The sequence below is a fragment of the Zingiber officinale genome, chromosome 2B (genome assembly GCF_018446385.1).
Source record: "Zingiber officinale cultivar Zhangliang chromosome 2B, Zo_v1.1, whole genome shotgun sequence".
Taxonomy (NCBI): domain Eukaryota; kingdom Viridiplantae; phylum Streptophyta; class Magnoliopsida; order Zingiberales; family Zingiberaceae; genus Zingiber; species Zingiber officinale.
Window position 1 is genome coordinate 148,442,409 of NC_055989.1, and position 19,021 is coordinate 148,461,429.

General features: G+C 39.7%; 2 protein-coding genes across 3 annotated transcripts; both read right to left on the reverse strand.

The window, feature by feature from the left end:
• Positions 1-2,044: 2,044 nt before the first annotated feature.
• LOC122047748 lies at positions 2,045-3,391 on the reverse strand. Its single transcript, XM_042609216.1, has one exon. It carries the CDS (start codon positions 3,310-3,312, stop codon positions 2,245-2,247), a length of 1,068 nt encoding a protein of 355 aa, XP_042465150.1. The 5' UTR covers positions 3,313-3,391; the 3' UTR covers positions 2,045-2,244.
• An 8,573-nt stretch (positions 3,392-11,964) lies between these two features.
• LOC122047750 (transcription factor DIVARICATA-like) lies at positions 11,965-13,962 on the reverse strand. 2 transcript variants are annotated; one of them, XM_042609218.1, is made up of 3 exons: positions 13,368-13,962; positions 12,763-13,274; positions 11,965-12,594 (listed from the first exon to the last, which is right to left on the reverse strand). In XM_042609218.1, exons 2-3 carry the CDS (start codon positions 13,224-13,226, stop codon positions 12,150-12,152), a joined length of 909 nt encoding a protein of 302 aa, XP_042465152.1. In that variant the 5' UTR covers positions 13,227-13,274; positions 13,368-13,962; the 3' UTR covers positions 11,965-12,149. The 2 variants fall into 2 exon arrangements, with proteins under 2 accessions (XP_042465152.1, XP_042465153.1); XM_042609219.1 differs by having other exon boundaries at positions 13,376-13,933.
• Positions 13,963-19,021: the final 5,059 nt, after the last annotated feature.

Genomic DNA, 19,021 nt, shown 5'->3' on the forward strand with positions numbered 1-19,021 from the left:
CCAAAATCTCAAATTCTGTCAGTTAATGTGCAAATGAAATAACTCATTAACTTATTTCATCCAAGCATTTGTCTGTACTACTTAATCTCAAGTTAGTAGTTGTATTTGCCTGTACTACTTAATCTCAAGTTAGTAGTTGTAACTACTTAATCTCAAGTTATTTGGTTCAAACATTTGCCTGATAAATGGACCCATAGGATTTCCTCACCACCAGCATGACAAGGGCACCGATTGAGGGTATTCAACTTTCTTTGCTCAAGGAAGCTTCTAGTCATTTGGTGATTCGAAAGAAGCCACCAGTGGAGAATTGATGGTTGTATACACCAACCAAGTAGTCTTCTATAACTTAATTTTGATTTGCTGAGTAAAGATATATAAGGGAAGGAGTTTCTTCCGAGTGTGAAATCATCAGGAGAATAGAAACTTACTTAATCCATAGGCAGTGTAGTTGGAACTTTAGCCGCTAACAGAATGGTCTTTGTGTCAAAACCAATTTTCTCAACTTCCATTGCTTTGTAGTTTCACCCCCCTTGATCAATCTGCTTATTACATATGCAAGCCGAGAATTGAATATTCCTTTGTATTGCAGCAGTTGGATTTGCTTGCCTCCAGTAGTAGCAAACCAGAACCCAAAAATTAATAGTCTAAGCTTGTAGCTCAAAGCTGTGAAGTAAAGGATCTCAGTTGACAGTTCATTGTCGGTGCATGTATATGGCAATAAGATTTACGCTCTCATCAAAAAGAAAAAAAAAAAAGAGGAATGCTACATTCTGTAGCTGTGTTTGGAGTCGGTTACTTCAGTAAATAGTATTGTTTCCAAATGATTATATATCATTTTAATTGGCAAGACGCCTGATAGAATTTTTCTTGAGCATTTTTAAGTAGCCAAAACATTTCATACGCAACTCAAAATGCAAGATCTTTATCTGTGTTTAATAATTTTTCTGTTCTATCCAATTGATCTCGACCTCCTGCCCAACTTATTTCTATTCTGACACTCTCAAAAAGAACATCTTAAATGAGTATAATTATGTGCATTAGCCAATGGACCATCTAGCTAAAATTTGTGCAACTGGTGCTTGATGTGCATGTCTTACCTTCTCTGTCAATGTCTTATAGAATGAAAAACCTATTTGTTGGGTTGCCCGACAGTTTTCTTTTTCCCTATACATTGGAATCAATGATCGACGTTCCTTTGTTGCTTTCTCATGTTCAGAAATCTGAAATGATCTGAATCTTCACCAGTTTATTTTTGATAGCCAGTTTGTTGCGCATTACAACTTTAGATGCAGCAAAATTCGACTGTGTGCATGTGACATCAGATCAAGTGACTATCCACCTTGTGATTTTAATTCGAACTATGGCATCTCACCTATAAAGATGAACTTTCATTTTTGGTGACAGATTACCTACTGAACACATGAACGGCTGCATAGGTCAGAATCAGATTGACCCTAAAGGTATAGAATTGGAGTGGATCATTTAAACAATAAGGCTTTGTTTGGTAGGGTGGAATAGAAATGAAGTTAGAATAAATCATTCCTTTAGGCTAAGAACAAAAAAATTAGAGGAATGTAGCTGATGAGTTTGGTGAGTTGGTCTATTTGAATGGATTAAGGGTAGAGTGAGCAAAAGTTTTAAATCGGATTAGCTGATTGAATTTAAAAGTTTAGTTTGGTTATTTCACAATTTTAGTTTTTCAAAAATATTGATTATTTTGGATAATTCAAAATAGTATCCAATTTATAATTTTACATACGGGAAGTGGAAAGAGTTGGTCTATTTGAATGGATTAAGGATAGAGTGAGCAAAAGTTTTAAATCGGATTAGCCGATTGAATTTAAAAGTTTAGTTTGGTTATTTCACAATTTTAGTTTTTCAAAAATATTGATTATTTTGGATAATTCAAAATAGTATCCAATTTATAATTTTACATACGGGAAGTGGAAAGAGGAGAGCTAATTAACTAGTTAAATGATTGAATTAAGAGAGATAAGAGGTAACACAGTACAGTGAATTAAGAGAGATAAGAGGTAACACAGTATGGGGAAGGTTGGATTCTCATGTTTATTAATGTGCATAGATTCCATTAGATATACATACTTTAGTCGACAAGGACATTGAAACAAGACCGTGCCTAGCTGGCACGTGATCGCAGCTTTTTAAAGAGAGACACAAGATGGCAACTAGGATAGTGACCTAATAGCATTCGCGGGCCCCAATGCTGCCGACGTCCACCTCAGCTCAAGTGGAGTAAATGATGACGAAGCACGGCAGCACCGCCCTGGGACTGAACACCAGCAGCTCATCCTCGCCGACGCCGACGCCGACGCCCGCCAGCCCTACGGAGTCGAACCCGGCCCCCTTCTCCTCCTCCTCCTCTTCCCCCGCGTTCGACCTATGCAACACCCTCCCCGCAACCACTCGGCATACCAGCATCGCCCGCCGCGCCCCCAGGAACGCGAACTCGCGCTCCAGCTCCTCTGGCAGCGCCCCGTGCGCGCCCCACCCGGTGGCGTGCGTCGCGATCCCGTCCAGGTCCGCCTGCTTCCCGGCGAACCCGTGCCGCACCACCGCGCAGGCGCAGCAGTACGGGCTCCCGCAGCCTCCCGCCTCCACCGCCCCGGCTTCCCACGAGCAGAGCGTCGTCGTGCAGTAAAACCGCAGCCGCTCGTTACCGTCGGCGACGCACCTCCCGTCGCCGATCTTTGCAGCGCGCGCCCGGACCGCGTCGCGGTACTCCTCGTAGCGCGCGAGGGCGCGCGCCGCCTGGTGGATCTTGAGCACGCGGCGGACGACGGGCGGCGAGGTCCCCCGCCAGCCCGACTCGAAGATGATGCGCACGATGTTGTGGGCGGAGTCTGAGGCGCGGAGCTCGGAGAGTGAAATCTTCGCGGCGGCCTGGTGGTAGTCGATAGGTGCGCTGGCGGACACGGTGGAGTCGAAGGTGTCGATTCTACCGTTTACTTCGGGCGACAAAGGGATGATCATCTGGATTGGAGCTGGGCTGAGTGGCGAAAGAAGCTCTTGTTGTCGGTCGTTGATAGCGGTTTGGGAATTGCGGAAGCAGAGGAGGCGCCGGAGATAGCATCGAATGGAGTGGAACTTGGAAGTACTATGGGTCGAATCGGGTAGCTGGTTATGGGGGGAGGATAAAGGGGTGATCTTTCTCCTCTTCGGCGCCCTCGGCGACGGCGGAGGCGGTGGTTGATCGTCTATGTTGCGAGAGGGGTGGAATAAGCAGGCGAGGTGAAGGAATAGGAGGAAGAGGAAGGAGAAGGAGGTTCTGAAGTAGGACGGCGAAGTCGCCATTAATGTTGATGTGCGGAGAATGCGTGAAGAAGACGAAGCAGGACCGGAAAGATTATAGAAGAGCGAGGGGGATGGCCCTTCGGTTCGAACCCGGCTTGTTTTAGATTCGAACTAGCAGCTCATTGAAATGGACTGAACCCGGGTTGACCCCTTGATCTGATTTGCTACAATGTACGAACATCTGATCCACCGGATGCTCTGTACCTTATTCAAAGTGATCGTACACCATGGAGCGGTTTATTTATTCTTTATTTACTTGGAGGTGTCGGTGAAAAAGGGAAAGGAATTTTCAGTGAAAATATATTCCTGGGAAGGTCGGACCACGCCCGCGACCTCATGCCTCGTCCACGACGCTATCGCCGTGTCATTGGTCTCTTGTTGTAAGGGATCGAACCGGGGACGATAGACGATGTCAACTCCTCACTTGCCATAGCACCCTCACCGACCATGCTAAGTGCTAGTGACAATGTGTCATCAACTCCCTCACCGCCAAGACACTTGAGGAGAGTACCGGCCCAATGGTGGTGATTGAATATTCATCAGGGGCAAGACACTTGAGGGGAGCACCGGTCCAATGGTGGTGACCGAATATTCATCAGGGACAAGGAGAGGCAGACGGAGCAAGAGTTGTGGAGGGATAGCCAAGGGACGTTGCAATCGTAGTGGTAGAGGTGGGAGCAAGGGAGATAAGGATGAAATATATTGAAATTGATTATCACATTATTTTTAGTTTGACACCATCATGTTCTTATTTGTTCTTTCTAATCTATAAATTGTTGATATATTTATTAAGATACATTTCACTTCACACTTTTATTTCTTATCGGATAAACTCTCAATGCTTCTAATTGTAGCATCATGAGTTTAAAAGGGGATGTTAGATTATATTACTATTATTATTATTAGATTTTTCTATTTATTAGTTATTAAAGATAGATTAGTCTTTTTCTTCATTCTTGATATTTAATCTAACTATATAAATATTTTATTTTATAACTTTTAATGTATTAACATACATAATAAAATAAACTCCTAGTTTTCTTCTCTCTTGATTTCTAAACAGTTATCTCCGCCTCATAACGAAAATAGATTGACTTCGAAAGTTTTTAGTGATAAGTGTACTTATTGCAAAGACAAGGAACATTGAAAGTCTTGGTGTCCATTATTGTTGAACAAAGATAAACAGTCACAGTAGCAAAAATAACCACCGTAGCAACAACAATCAAAATATAAATAGTTATTATTTTTACAACAAGGGCAAATGTTTCCTTATAATAGATGTCATACTCCTGAGAATAACTTTTAGCAACCAGACGAGCTTTGTATGGTTTGATAGATCCATCAAATTTAGTTTTAATCTTATATATCCAACGAGAATCAATGGTGTATTTTTCTAGAGACAACAGTACCAAATCTCATGTATAAGTCTAATGTAGAGCACTTAGTTCATCGACTATAACATTTAGCCAAAGTACGTTACAAACAGTTTCTCTATAGGATATAAGTTTAGAAAGACAATGAACAGATGTATCAAATGAAGCAAAAATAAGAATAACAAGAGTAAGTAAAAATCATTCGAAGTGTATTCACCCTCAAATCACAACGAAAGTACTTTATGACACCAGAATGTTGAGTTTTCACAATAACTCTAAAATTATTGAAAATGGTAAGATAATCAGACTTGTGTTTCATAAGATAGACCCAAAAGTAACGAGTGCAATCAACATTAAATAAAACATAATACCTTGACTCATCTTTTGTAGAAATAGGAGAGGGTCTCCGCACATAAGAATATATAAGATTAAATGGAGTAGAAGTAAAAGAAAGACTTTTTAAAGGAATATGTTACAACAGTCTCTTACTCAATCTCTCTTAATGGTGGAATCTATGATTTCTTTAGTGGGCAAAGAGGACTTAGGCAAGGGGATTCCCTTTCTCCCCTATTGTTTGGACTATGTATTGAGGTGTTATCAAGGAAAATCAAAGCTACCTCCACATTGCCATCCTTCCATTTCCACCCAAAGTGCAAGGAAGTGGACATTACACATCTTGTTTATGTGGATGATCTTATCTTGTTTTGTCGAGCGGATACATCTTCTACGCAACACTTAGCGAATTGTTTGAATTTCTTTGGAAAGACTTCAGGACTAAAGGTAAATCTAAAAAAAAACACATATTTTCATGGCTGGTGTAGAGACAAGAGTGTAGGCTCAAATTCTTGATCTTTTGGGTTTCCAAGAAGGTTCTTTCCCTTTCCGATATTTGGGTATACCATTGACGGTGGAAAAAATGAGGATTGCTAATTATGGGTCACTCCTAGATGATATTACAAGAAAGATAAATGCTTGGCCCAAGCATACCTTGTCATATGCCAGAAGGTTGGAATTGGTAGGCACGATCCTTCAAGATATGAAATGTTTTTGGCTATCAATGCTTCCAATTCCTAGTGGAGTAGTGGATAAGATAAAAGTTATTTATCGTATGTTTATTTGGTTCTCCAAATATCCTCCTATATCTTGGTCAAAAATTTGTCTATCAAAGCAAGATGGGGGATATGATCTTAGATATCTACTTGCATGGAATGAGGCATTGTTGAGCAAAATCTTATGGGATATCAAGGCCAAAACAGATTCGCTATGGATTAAGTGGGTACATCATCATTATATAAAAGGTGCAGATTTTTGGCATGGGAAAGCAAAGCTTCAAACTCTCCTTTAATCAAGAGGCTTATAGAAATTCGGAATAAGATCGTGAGAACCTCAAATGGAGTCGGAAGAGCGAACATGACATTGATGGATTGGTTTGTTGGTGAAACAAAAGGAGTTATGAATGCTTATCAATTTTCCATGCCAAGGGGTTCTGAGGTGGCTTGGAACTCGGTAGTGTGGAGATCGAAAATTATGCTAAGGTACTGGTTTGTTTTGTGGATGTTGGCAAATGGAAAATTGAGAACAAAGGATAGAATGAAGTATGAGTCAAACAAAGAATGTGTCGTGTGTCGGAATCATGAAGAGTCAAATCATCATTTGTTTTTTGAGTGCACCTTGGCACGTGAATTATGGTGTAAAGTGAGACAATGGCTGGATATTGAGCAAAAATTTCAATCCTTTGATGAGCTAAAGTAGATTCTTGGGAGACATTATAAGGGAGCACCCGGAAAACAAAGGTTCGGTACCTAGGTATTTCTAGCATGATCTACTTTATTTGGGAGGGGCGCAATAGAAGCTGGCATCAGGGAACCACCCCAGATATTGACTGGATATCTCGTAAAGTCCAAATTCATGTGCATCGTTTCATAGATCTCAACTCAACGTGATATGCTTCTCTCCACTACTGTACGTGCTAAAGCTACTCGTGAGTTGCTACTAACTAGGATGAATGGGTGGTTGGTCGAACGATCGACCGGAAGGAATGGCTGGCCAGGCGGTGCTGCTGACCAAGATGAATGGATGGGCGGGCGAAAGGTCGGCCGGGTGCTGAAGAACACCATCGGGGTTAACATGTTGTCTGGATAGAGATGGTGGTCGGACGAACAAGACAAATGGGCTTAATGACTTGTCAGGATATATGGCCGACCAAAATATGCGTGCTGAAGATCACCGGGCCAACATAAGGCCAGGTGAAAGGTTGGCCGGGTGAAACGGAAGGCCGGGTGTAATGGCTGGTCGAGCAGTCTACTGATCGTGATGAATGGGCGTCCGGGTGAATGGCTGTTCGGGTGGACTGAATGGCCGGGTGGAATGACTGGCCAGGTAGAATGGATGGTTGGGCATGCTGATCAAAAGACCAGGCCAGGTGGCCCGAGCGGAAGATCGGCCGACCAGCTTAAAGGAATGAACAACCAGGAGGAATTATGGGTAGACATGAGCTTGGCCAGTTGGGTAGTATGGCTGGTCGGTCGAGCTGAATGAATGACTGGTCGATTGGGCTGAATGGGCGGTCGGCCAGGCTGAATATGTTGATGAATGACGAAGCAGTCCGGATAAGAACACTTGAGAGATGTGTGATAACCATATAGAGTGTGATGTGCCCATGTGGTTCTGGATTGTAGCAAGAATGAGCGTTATGTTTATAGGGTTTACCTCAACTATTGAGGATAAACTCCTGATTATCTTGTATGCTTGACATTCGGTTTGAGAGTCTTTACCTCTCAAATTAGTTTTAATACATATGTGCCTACTTTCCATAAATTTCAATTGAAAAGGCTTGTGACTGCTCGATTATAGAATAGCCTGACCCAGGTGCTCGGAAAAATGCTTGGAGAAACTCATATGGCTACTTCTGCTTGGATCTTCTCTTTGACACGGGAAACTCCTCTACCGAGGCTGCAGGTGCCCAGTGCGAGTGATAATTACGGTCTGTTCTTGGGACGGTGTCTGTGCTTTGGCATTCATAAATATCTTGTACTCCTTCGGTGTCATGACAACGTTGATTTTACCTACTGCGTCCATCCTTACTTTCTGAAATAGGTGAGAGTGTTAGCACGGACAACGTCAAATTTAATCACATCCGGAAGCAGGGTAGATGAGCGGCCGGTAAGAAGGCAAGAACGTTGACGGAGGAAGGACCTAGAGTTGGAAGTTGCGGACTATAAGATCAAGACGTGCTAGGGGGGGTGAATAGCACTTAAGATTTTTTCGTACTTTTCGAAAAACACAAAATGAAATGCAACGGAAATAGAAAGTAAAATAAAACAAACGTTAACAAATGTTGGTTTTACTTGGTTCGGAGCCTGTGACGACTCCTACTCCAAGCCCTGCGATCGTTGATCGCTTTCGTTGGACAATTCACTATCAATTCAGAAATTCCAATTACAAGGATGAGTACAATAAAAATATAATTTGAATGTTTTACAATAATTATACTGACAACTTTTGGAATTCAGAGAGTCTTTCTTTCGGTTGTCAAAGTCGTGTCGCGGAGTCGCAGGATCGTCCTTGAAGCAATGCGCAAGAGAAGAATCGTAAGAATGAGTTGTGTCGAAACTCTTGCCCGAAGCCTTCTTTTATGGGTTGTTGAAGGCACCTTGAAGCCCCTTGAAGGAGCCTCCAGCTCATATCCTTATCCCCGAATCCGCGGAGACGATAATTCCTGCATTCTGTGAACTTTATCTCTTCGAAGGTGCCTTTAAACTCATGGAAGGAGCCTTCCATCTGGGATCTGAGGCGCCTTCAGGCGCTTTGAAGGTGCTTCTGCTCCTCTTCCATGCGGGCCTTCGGCCAAAGCAGCCGAGGCGCCTCCAACAACCCTAGAGGTGCCTCAGACGTTGTTCCTCCGAGTTTTTCTTTGTGCATCTTACTTCTTGCAAAATATATTAGTCCAAATACAAAGTATATCCTGCAAGACAAATTTAACACAATAAAATATGAATGATAAATTATTCGATAGTCTTTAGACTGTTTAGTTCTGACTTTTGGATTTTCCAAAATCCCTAGATCGAAACAACGCCTACTGTTCCCTCAACGGGGAACGTGTCCTCACCTACTCCTCTCAGGAGAAATTACCTTTCGCCAGACTGGTCCTCCAGACCAACTGGACTTTTGCTCAGCGTCAGAGACGTCAAGACTTTATGCTGAACGTTGGATCCCGACCCATCCAGTCTTCCACCTGGTGTCCGCGACTCTCAGGATTTTCACCCAGAGTCCTCGGCTCTTGGATTTCACCCAATATCCTCGACAGTCCAAGGCTTTGCCCAGTCCCCTAGACTAGGATTTCGTCGTTTAACCGCAGCTAAGATTTTTCACCTGCTAGACTCCACTAGGACTTTCCTGCAAACTCATGCACACTTGTTAGATAACAAAACAGTCTTAACTTTGAACTCCTTTGTCATTATCAAAACACAGGCTCGATCATTTGGTGCTCTCTGCACCAACACAGGCCTGTGCACACCAAAAAAGAGCAAACAGAAATGTTAGAACGAGAAGCAAGGAGGGGTTCCTGACACAGACACTCCGATACTCAAGCCAAAATCGTATCCCCGACGAAAATTGAAGAAAAAGATGAACAGTAGAATAGTAATATGGATGCATGTGCGTGCGCGTACTTGGCCAGCGGAGAGTACTCCTTTTTATATCGTCTCTCATAACATCCACAATAATGAGACGTCAGAGAATGTTTGGTGTCAGAATATATCAGGTAGTGGAAAATATACAACAATCTTCCCCTATGCAGAAGAAGGTTTGTTGCGTGTATATGTCAGAGTAGTGGAATATTCTCTGGTGAGTAGTCGTTGTTCTCTGATAGGTGGTTGTGATTCTCTAACAATGTTGTCTCCTAGAGGGAGTATGATCAGCTTGGAGCCAATGGCGTAGCCAGGATTTTTAATTAGAGGGAGCGAATTCAAGTCAATGAATTCAAGCCAACCAGGGCTGAGGGCACACTACTGAGGTCGCGCCCAGCCTCGCGACCTCATTACGAGGTTGTGACCAAGGTAGACCTCGCTGCAAGTCTACCGCCAAGCTGCCACTAAGAGAGGAGAGGGAAGGGGAGAGGATCAAGCATATTGATGGGACTTGACGTGCAAGGAGGATTTTGATGGCTAAATTAGAGTTAGGGAGAGAATAAGGGATTAGGGAATGAAGAAGACAACACGGGAAAAAGGAAAAAAAAGATTTGGCTTAGGAAGTTGGTGGGTTTTAATTAGACTTTTTGCAAAAAAAAAAAAATCAAAAAAATTAAAATTTATAGTTAGGTTTTTTTTTAAAAAAATCCTTAATGTATTATTATTTTTATTTTAATTCCTAGGGTGTAGTCGCACCCCCTACTTGAAACGTAACTACACCTCTATCGGAGTTGATCGGGTTTATGCTGGGAGTCATGCCCATAAGAAGTAGGGAGCTAAGTCCCGTATGTCCAACCAACTCTAGGGCCAATCGAATTTATGTTGGGAGTCATGCCCATGAGAAGTGGAGAGCTAAGCCTTGGAGATCCGATCTTCTCTGGGGTTGATTGGGTTTATGCTATGATTCATGCCTATGAGAAGTGAGGAGTTGAGTGACTGGCTCTTGGGTCGATCGGGTTTACGGTGGGAGTCATGCCCATGAGAAGTGGGGAGCTGAACCCTGGAGGTCCGACCGGCTTTGGGGCCGATCGAGTTTATGATGAGAGTCATGCCCATGAGAAGTCGAGAGCTGAGCCTCGGAGATCCGATCGACTCTTGGGCCGATTGAGTTTATGATGAGAGTCATGCCTATAAGAAGTGGGGAGCTGAGCCCCGAAGATTTGACCTGCTCTGGAGCCGATTGGGTTTACACTAGAAGTCATGCCCATTAGAAATGAGAGCTGAGCTCCGAAAGTCTGATCGGCTCTAGGGCCGATCAGGTTTATATTATGAGCATGCCCATGAGAAGTAGGAAGCTGAGCCCCATTGAGAGTGATCCGTTTGGATACGTACACCTTGACTTTGACTCCTATGTCACCTTGACATTGACTATCACATCATTTTGACTATTAACCTGTATTATCTTTAGGATCACTCACAACGCTCCGTATCAATAGGTTTACAATCGCAGTTGCTATGACCAACTCCTCATTGTGGTGAGCCAAAGTCACCTCTGTTTCTTCCTTCCACGTCATGGAAGATTATACGACTCTCTGGCAAGTATCCCAACTCTCTTTTTTTAATCTTCTTGGAATAGTCCAATGGCTAGCACATGAGGCGCTGACAACTTAAGATCTGAGGTTCGAATCTCGGTATAACTGAGGTAAATACCTCCCTTATGCATCAATCATTATTCTAAGGGCTAGTAGTCATTTGTGATTTACTTCCTCCATATTGACCTTAAGATAAATTAGTAATTTGATACTAGGAGCGAGCGCATTCATCTTTTATCAACTTTCATGCTTCTCTTTAAGTCGAACACTAGTACTCCATCTGCCACATAATGGATCCAACCTCAGAACATGCTCAGCCACCCTCTTTGCCATCTCTCCATTCTAGTGAGTTTTACAGGCAAATGATAACCGTCAGCTAGCATTGGCATCGACCTGATCAGAGCTTCAGCCTCATCGAAACACCCAAACCGACGGGGAAGTCCACCATGCGAGTGTAATGCTCCACATTGGTGAGTGCATATTTCTGAATCATGAGCTCAAAATACTCCCTGGCCTTGTCCTTGAAGTCACTAAATTAGCGACCTTTTCAGATCATCTCATCCAAAAGCTTGATGGTCCTCTCCTCCGCATCCATGGAAACCATAATTATCGAAGTGATATAATATTAGGAACCATATATAAAAGCAAGATACGGCTAGATTTCATACCTGATTTAAACTGAATATATGCTCAGTGGTGTAGTAAAAAGATGATTATACAAATTATGAGGACATCGAACTAGGGGTGACAGTAGATGTTCAGTGGCGTTAATGATTTGAGTGAAATCTAGTCAAATAATTAATATCAACATCAAAAGTCAAACAATTGACCTTTTGCACTTTACCACTAACAGAATCAACAGTAGCTCGTATTCACTTCCAGCAAAGAGTGAGCTGGATCTGACCGTCACTTATAGTTGGCCTTCTCACCTTTTCTTCTTTGCCCATCTCTCGTTGAATGTAATCACAGCTTAAAAGACTCAAAAATACAAAAGCAAGAAGCAATAAACAAGCTCAACGAGAGGACCTTGAGACATAATAAACACATCCTTTCAACGACTTCTCTAATAAGAATTGGAAGATTTTCTATGAAATATCAAATAGAATCACATACTTTTAATCTCCAACATGATTTTATGATAGACATTGACCTTTTCCAAGCTCATCTAGCAGCAAAGGAGTACGTTAAAGGCAGATATAAGAACTATAATCTTCATTTGTGGAAAGTAGAAGCAGCAGTTGGACTTATGTGGGTGTTCTACTCAACAGAATTTCATTCATGAGCTGTGAACTTTGAGGTTGCAGTTTCATGATATATGGAGCTACCGCGAACTTATTCTGCACAGATTGTGATGATGAATTCGACCCACTAGCTACCTCACCGAGCTGATCCGAATCGACAATGGCAGAGATCTGGCCCGACAACGTAGGTGTCGTTGCCAAATTTGATTGAGTGGTGATACTAGACGGCTGAGGAGACGGAGAGGGAGGCATGTAGTTGTCCGGCAAATCGACCGTAGTAATGTCGTGTATGCTAGACCTCCTCTTGTCTTTGCTGCCGGCATTGAGTCTGATGAAGTACTTTTGGGCATGGCTGGCCACCTGAGTAGGAGTTCTGGTGAGCACGAAATTTCGAGAGATGTTTCTCCAATCGCCTTTGCCATACTTCTTGAGACCAAGCAAAAACAACCTGAAGTTTGTTTCCATAAAAAATTAACATCAGCCAATGAGCAGCCTAAAGATTCTCCATATCATCTAGTAAAAGAAGCATGAAATAGTTAGAAGTTTCATTGAAGTATTAATTCAAACAGATTACGATCACAAACTGCAAGGTTCATGGAGATGAGGCAGAGCTTACTTGTGCTCCTCTTCAGTCCAAGGAACTCCTTTCTTCTTCTCGTGATCTGATCCCCTGACGCAGGATCGCTTGGCGGAGGCGCAGTAGGGATTCTTCCACTCATCGGCGTCGTAGCTGCCGTCCCATTCCAGGGTAAACGACGGCGCGCCGTAGTAAACAGGGCATGGGATCCGGCCGGCCTCGATGTCGCTCACGTCGTCGACTAATTCCCGGTAATGGCTCATCACATCGCCCACCGTCTTCCCGGGGATCAAAGCCGCTACCTTTTCCCATCGGTCGGGGACGTCCGCGTCGAACCTGGCTAGGGCATCCTCGAACCGCTTGTTCTCCTCGGCCGTCCAGCTCCCGCCTCCGCCGACGCTGTGCTCGCCGACGAACCAATTCGGCGCGTACGACTGCCCGGGCGGCGCCGCCGCCGCCGCCTTCTTCCGCGGAAACACATCCGTCCAAGATCTTGTCATCATCTAGGGCAAAATCGCAACTTGTGCGAGATTTCGCTGGTCGAAAACAACCTGAAAACCTTCACCGCTCACGAGAGCTCGACTCGACCAGAACAAGAAGGAAGAAGAAGAAGCAAGATCGAAACTCGAGAAAGAACACCCCACCTGCTGACCTGAAGGATGACGCAGCGGAGAAAAAGATGCGACCTTTCCTTCTCCCTCAGTTCGCAAATCGCAATCCCACCTCGGCAACCTTCACAACTAGAATAAAACAGCGGCAAAAGTGGTCAATCCATCCATGAATCCAGAACTCTGCTAGCTTTTTCCCACCTCCGCTTTCGATTCTTGAGATGGACTGCAGGGTTGCCGGTCAGTGCGTTGGTTCGCACCTTCAACTTCGAGGGTAGATCGAGACAGAAACGATCGATCAAAAGTGGGAAGTGGGAACTCAGAGCAAGCTTAATAGGAACGCGGCTTGCATTCAAAGGGACCTCCGTGCCAATTCCGTGAAATTGCAAATGGTCGAGATTAAATATTAATGATCCTGCGGCTGCATCATGCAAACACTTTTTCTTCCTTCAAACATCTGATGGTTGAGTTCTTGATCGCTGTGCGCGCGCTGTCTTCGATCGCCCAATCCAATCAGAATCTGAAAAGAAAAAAAAACAGTAAACATCAAAACCCTAGTGATTTCTCTATCTACGATTTGTTCTTCCTCGTCGATGTGACCAGCTCCTGTCTTCTTCTCAATTTACTAGTATTTAAATAATAATAATATCACTTCACCGTCTTTTTCACTCGTATTTCTCAAGAGGTGGCTTCGTCCCATTCCATGTCGACGTGTCGAGCAGCCATTCATGGCCTTTACTACAAACAACACTGCGCCACAAATTAAGAGAGATCAAATGGACGTTCATTTTCCAAAAAATAAAAATAAAAATAAAATGGATATTTTATTAATAATTTTATCCGGAAAATATTCTTAAATCTAGTCATACTATAACAACTATCACTTAGAAGTAATCAAGTAGCTACTATATATATATATATATATATATATATATATATATATTTAACGTTTTTAGATTTACACCGTATAAAAATTATCTAATAAATGTTATAATAGGTAGAAGTTATCTAGTAAATGATATAACATGTTTAAGATAGTAGTAACTACATAATATACAACTATTTTAAAATCATTTTAATTCATTTAAAGTGATTTAAATAAAATTTAAATAATTTTTTTATTTTTGTCCTTAAAAAAATATGAGCAGCAGGCATGTGTACCAGACCAGACCAATTAAACCAGTTGGATGGATCGAAGCCTGCGTCACCACACGGTCACAATGACATACATCGTATTCGGACAGCCAAGATGGGTTCCACTGACTTTAATTAGGAGTAACCATTCAAACTTAATTAAAATATAAATATGATTAATAAAGATAAATTATAAGATAAAATATAAATAAATAAATAATAACCTTAAACTAGATTTGAATTTGGTAAACTTTTTATAATTTTAAGTCGGCACCGATATAAATGATAGGACTTTATTTAAGTTGAAAGATGCATGCATGAATGTAATTCAATTCCTGAGTTAAGAGAAGATCACATGTGGGAAAGCAATTTTAGTTGTTAGAAAATTAAATAATCCTCGTAAATTAAATCTAATATTAATTCAGTCCATAAATTTATGATGAATTGTTCTTGTTATTATATATTAGTTTTTCTTTTGCTGAATTACATATCTATCGTAAATGATTTCAGGTCATGCTTGGTTTTTATGTTCCTTGTAAATTTCAAAATCCAATTATAAACAACTTTTTTTACAAAAAGTTTTTTTTAAAAAAAAAAATCATGGATTTAAAAATTTAACCTACAAATTGGTTTGCAAAGAAAGAGTTGTAATCAACTTATAAATGATTTTTTTTAAAAAAAAAAACGAATACTAGAAAATGATTGGGTAAAATATTTGTATTAGTAGGTAGGAAGAATCAAAGCGGTGAAATTATTATTTTTTTTAAGAAAGCAAAATATTTGTGGAAGTGTTCATTCTCCCTAAATTTTTTAATTCAATTAGATTAAAATATTTATTGTCATCTATATATCTTCCCGAAAATGGGAAGAAAATTTTACAGACGAAGCACTAATAGTGGGCCATGCTTACCATAAAAGGAAGGGCAAGGCATCTTTGGAATTCCACGCCCACGTCATTAACGACGGTGATCGCCATTAATAAGACCGGATTAATATTTAATTCGTCCATTAAAGTTGGGAGAAAGTACAATGAAACTACATTAAAACTGAAACAACCTTATTTTATTTTATTTTCAACACACCCCCGAAAAATTAATAGATCTTTAATATTATTTTATTTTATTTTGTAATTAAGAAATTCAATTCTTACCATCGGACTAATTATAAAATTGACTGATCTAAATCTATAAAAATAGGAATTATTGATCATTAGAATAAATCACGAGAGTGTAGTGGATGATCCAACATTATAAATTTTTTAAGCTCCTGATATAATATGCCTAAATAGAATTTATACTCTAGCTAGCACTATGTATCCTATCTTTCGGACTGACTAATCTTCAAGATGATCAATCGAAATCCATCAAATATTTTCATTGGTCATTAAAGTAGATCCGAAAGTACTCGTTGTGGACCAATAGTCCAATATTTAGATTTATCAATCCTATCAAAAAATATTATAAAATATATCATAGTTAAAAATTGAATCGTAAATATTTAAGAGACTATATGAACTTTCTATTGTTGTAGCATAACTCTTAGGGTGCGTTTGGTTCAAGTCATCATGTATAACCTTGGTTATGTGATTACCAGGTAATCACATAACCAAGGTTATGGGGAATAAAACATAACCAAATGTTATTTGGTTCAACCTAGGTAATGCAACAAAAACTTGTTTGTTTGAAGGTTTTAATGAATACCCTAGTTTAATATTTTACCGTATTACCCTCAATTACAAAACCAACTATACATAATAATAATAATATTATTATTATTATTTATTTATTTTTTTAATGTTTTTTACTTATCTTTTTCCTCTATATTTTTTTACTTTTTAATGTGTTTTTTTATTTTTTTAATGTTTTTATATTTTATATTATTTATATTTATATTTTTTTACATTTTTTTAATTTTAATTTTAATTTTAATTTTTAATTTTTTTTATTTTTAAAATTTTAAAATTTTTATAAATTTTTTATTTTTTTAAAAAAAAAATTAAATTTTTTAAAAAAAATTAAATTTGTTAAAATTTTTAACATTTTTAAATTTTTTATTTTTTAAAATTATTTTTTTTTAAAAAAAAATTAATTTTAAAATTTTAAAACATTTTTTTATTTTTTAATATTTTTTTACATTTTTTCTCTTTTTTTTCATGTTTTTTCTTATCGGAGGGTATTTTTGGTAAAAAAAATTCGTTAACCCCGGAATCAAGAAAAACCTTAGTTTTCTAAGGTTTTCCAATTCCTGGCTACATGACCCTTTTGCTGACGTGTCGGGAATGAAACATTACTTGGGAATCATTGAATACCTAAACCAAACAAGGTTTTTATTGATAACCTTGGATGGATAACTAAGGTTATCAAGAATAACCCCGAACCAAACGCACCCTTATTGTATAGTGATATGGTGTGTTGTGAGTAACTCTAAAAGTAATATGGAGTTGATAGTCAAGATAATATGACAGTCAAAGTCAAAGTGATGTGACAGTCAAAGTTATAGTGAGATGGTGGTCAAAGTCAGGATATACATATCTAGATAAACCACTTCTCAGGAGCAAGACCGCAATATAAATCTGAGCGGACATATGGTTGACTGGATTACAGGGCTTAACTCCACATATCTTATGGTCATAACTCCCAACATAATCCCGAGCAAACCTAAATCTGGTCGGAACTATGGGGCAAAGTTCCTCACTTCTTATGAACAAAACTCCCAACCTAGAGCAAGTGGATTCCAATGCTAGTCAGATTTATGGAACTTAACTCCCCGCCTCTCAATATTTCTCAGAAGCCACACTCTCAATATAATCCTGAGCGGACACATGGCCGACTGGATCTACGGGACTTAACTCCCCACATTTTATAGGCCTAGCTCCTAGCATATAGCCGGTCGATCCGGAGCCGATTAGATCATCCAGATCTCAGCTCCTTACTTCTACATGGTAACTCTTAGCTTATGGTTGATTGACCAGTTGACCCAAAGTGTTGACCGGTCTTCTGGAACTTAGTAATGACAATAATAGAAATAATCTCTAATTGATTTCAATTAATTGAGATTTATTATAATGACAATAATGAAAATAATCTCTAATTGATTGTCATTACTTAGCTCCTCGTTCTTCGCTCTTCAAGGACAAGTCTTACCGTATATGGTCGATCGGACAAAAATTTGATCGAACATCCAAAGTTCAGTTCCTCACCCCTTAGGGCACCTCTTGCATATGGTCAATCGGCTTAAGAACCGGTCCAAGTTATGAGCCCTAACTTCCCATTTTTTAATGATGAGACACAATATATGATCAGTCAGCTAAAGAGTCGATCGGATCTACCAGACTTAGTTCCTCACTTCTCATATACAAATCTCCCAACATACAGTTGGTCGGCTATACAAAGTCAGTCGGATTACTCCAGAAGATAACATTGTCAGATAATCATAATAACATGTCAAAGAATAACAGTTACTCACCATATAATATTCCCTTATTCTAGCATATACATACAATGAAACTTTCTTATAACTAGAGGAGGCCTGTTGTACATACTTTGTCACTCGATATATTTTGACACTAGACATTCTCTATCATTTCATTATTACTGAGATTATGAGAAGTGGTATAAAAAGAGATTATCTTTGTTAACCAAATACGTTGTTACACTATTATTTTTACGCACACATATCTATAATAGTATTCATCTCCTTCACTAAATCACTAATTATAACTTGAGCATGAGAGCACATGTACCAAAAACCCCTACTTAATTCTAATATCTCACCAATACACCATCTTTCTACTTCGCCATCAATATGAAAGTCATCCTGCCTGTACATCATCCTCTTCGTTTATCACATTACAGTAAAAAGTTATAATTTCACCGAGGCTTTTATAATAACCTCAACGTCTTCATTTATTTATTTATTTATTTTTATAATAGAGTTGCGTGGTGGGTGCGTGTTTTATTAGGCGGCGTGGGGTAGAAATTAGAAAATTAAAAGTCGATTCCAATTGGAAGTTAACTGGTGTTGAGTGGTGGGGGTCACCACCTCCCCCATTTAGCACCTGCACTCTGCATGATCTTGCCACTCATCATCTGTTTTTCTTTATTTCTTACGTGTGGGGATGGCCCCTAAACTTGTAGGGCTTCCCCCACCTGAGGAGGAGGAAGCATAGGCGACAAGTGAAGAATCCAACCACTTTTCGCAACTTTAATTATTTCTCTCTATTTTTTTTTCCAAAAAAGTTTCTATTTATTTGTTTTTTTTATCGAAGAACGATTCCATTGAGGACCATTTATTATTTAAACAAAAAATAATACAATTAAACTATTAAGGCATTTTAAATGATTAAAACTCTAAATAATATTTTTATGGTATCTAATATGTCATATTAATTATACATCGAAAATATAAAAACATACTACTCTTTCCCTTATTAAAAAAAACTTTCTATATATTTTTTTGAATCCTATATTATTAAATCATATTTTTATTTATTTATTATTTATTAGTAAATGATGTCACCCACGTTACTAATTTTAAGATTAAAACGTAGCTTTAAG

Excerpts from the sequence above, each read along its gene's own strand:
- LOC122047748 (XM_042609216.1), bottom strand. The coding sequence starts at position 3,312 with ATGGCGACTTCGCCGTCCTACTTCAGAACCTCCTTCTCCTTCCTCTTC.
- LOC122047750 (XM_042609218.1), bottom strand. The coding sequence starts at position 13,226 with ATGATGACAAGATCTTGGACGGATGTGTTTCCGCGGAAGAAGGCGGCG. Across the intron at positions 12,595-12,762 it reads TGGACTGAAGAGGAGCACAA|GTTGTTTTTGCTTGGTCTCA; the intron begins GTAAGCTCTGCC and ends AACAAACTTCAG.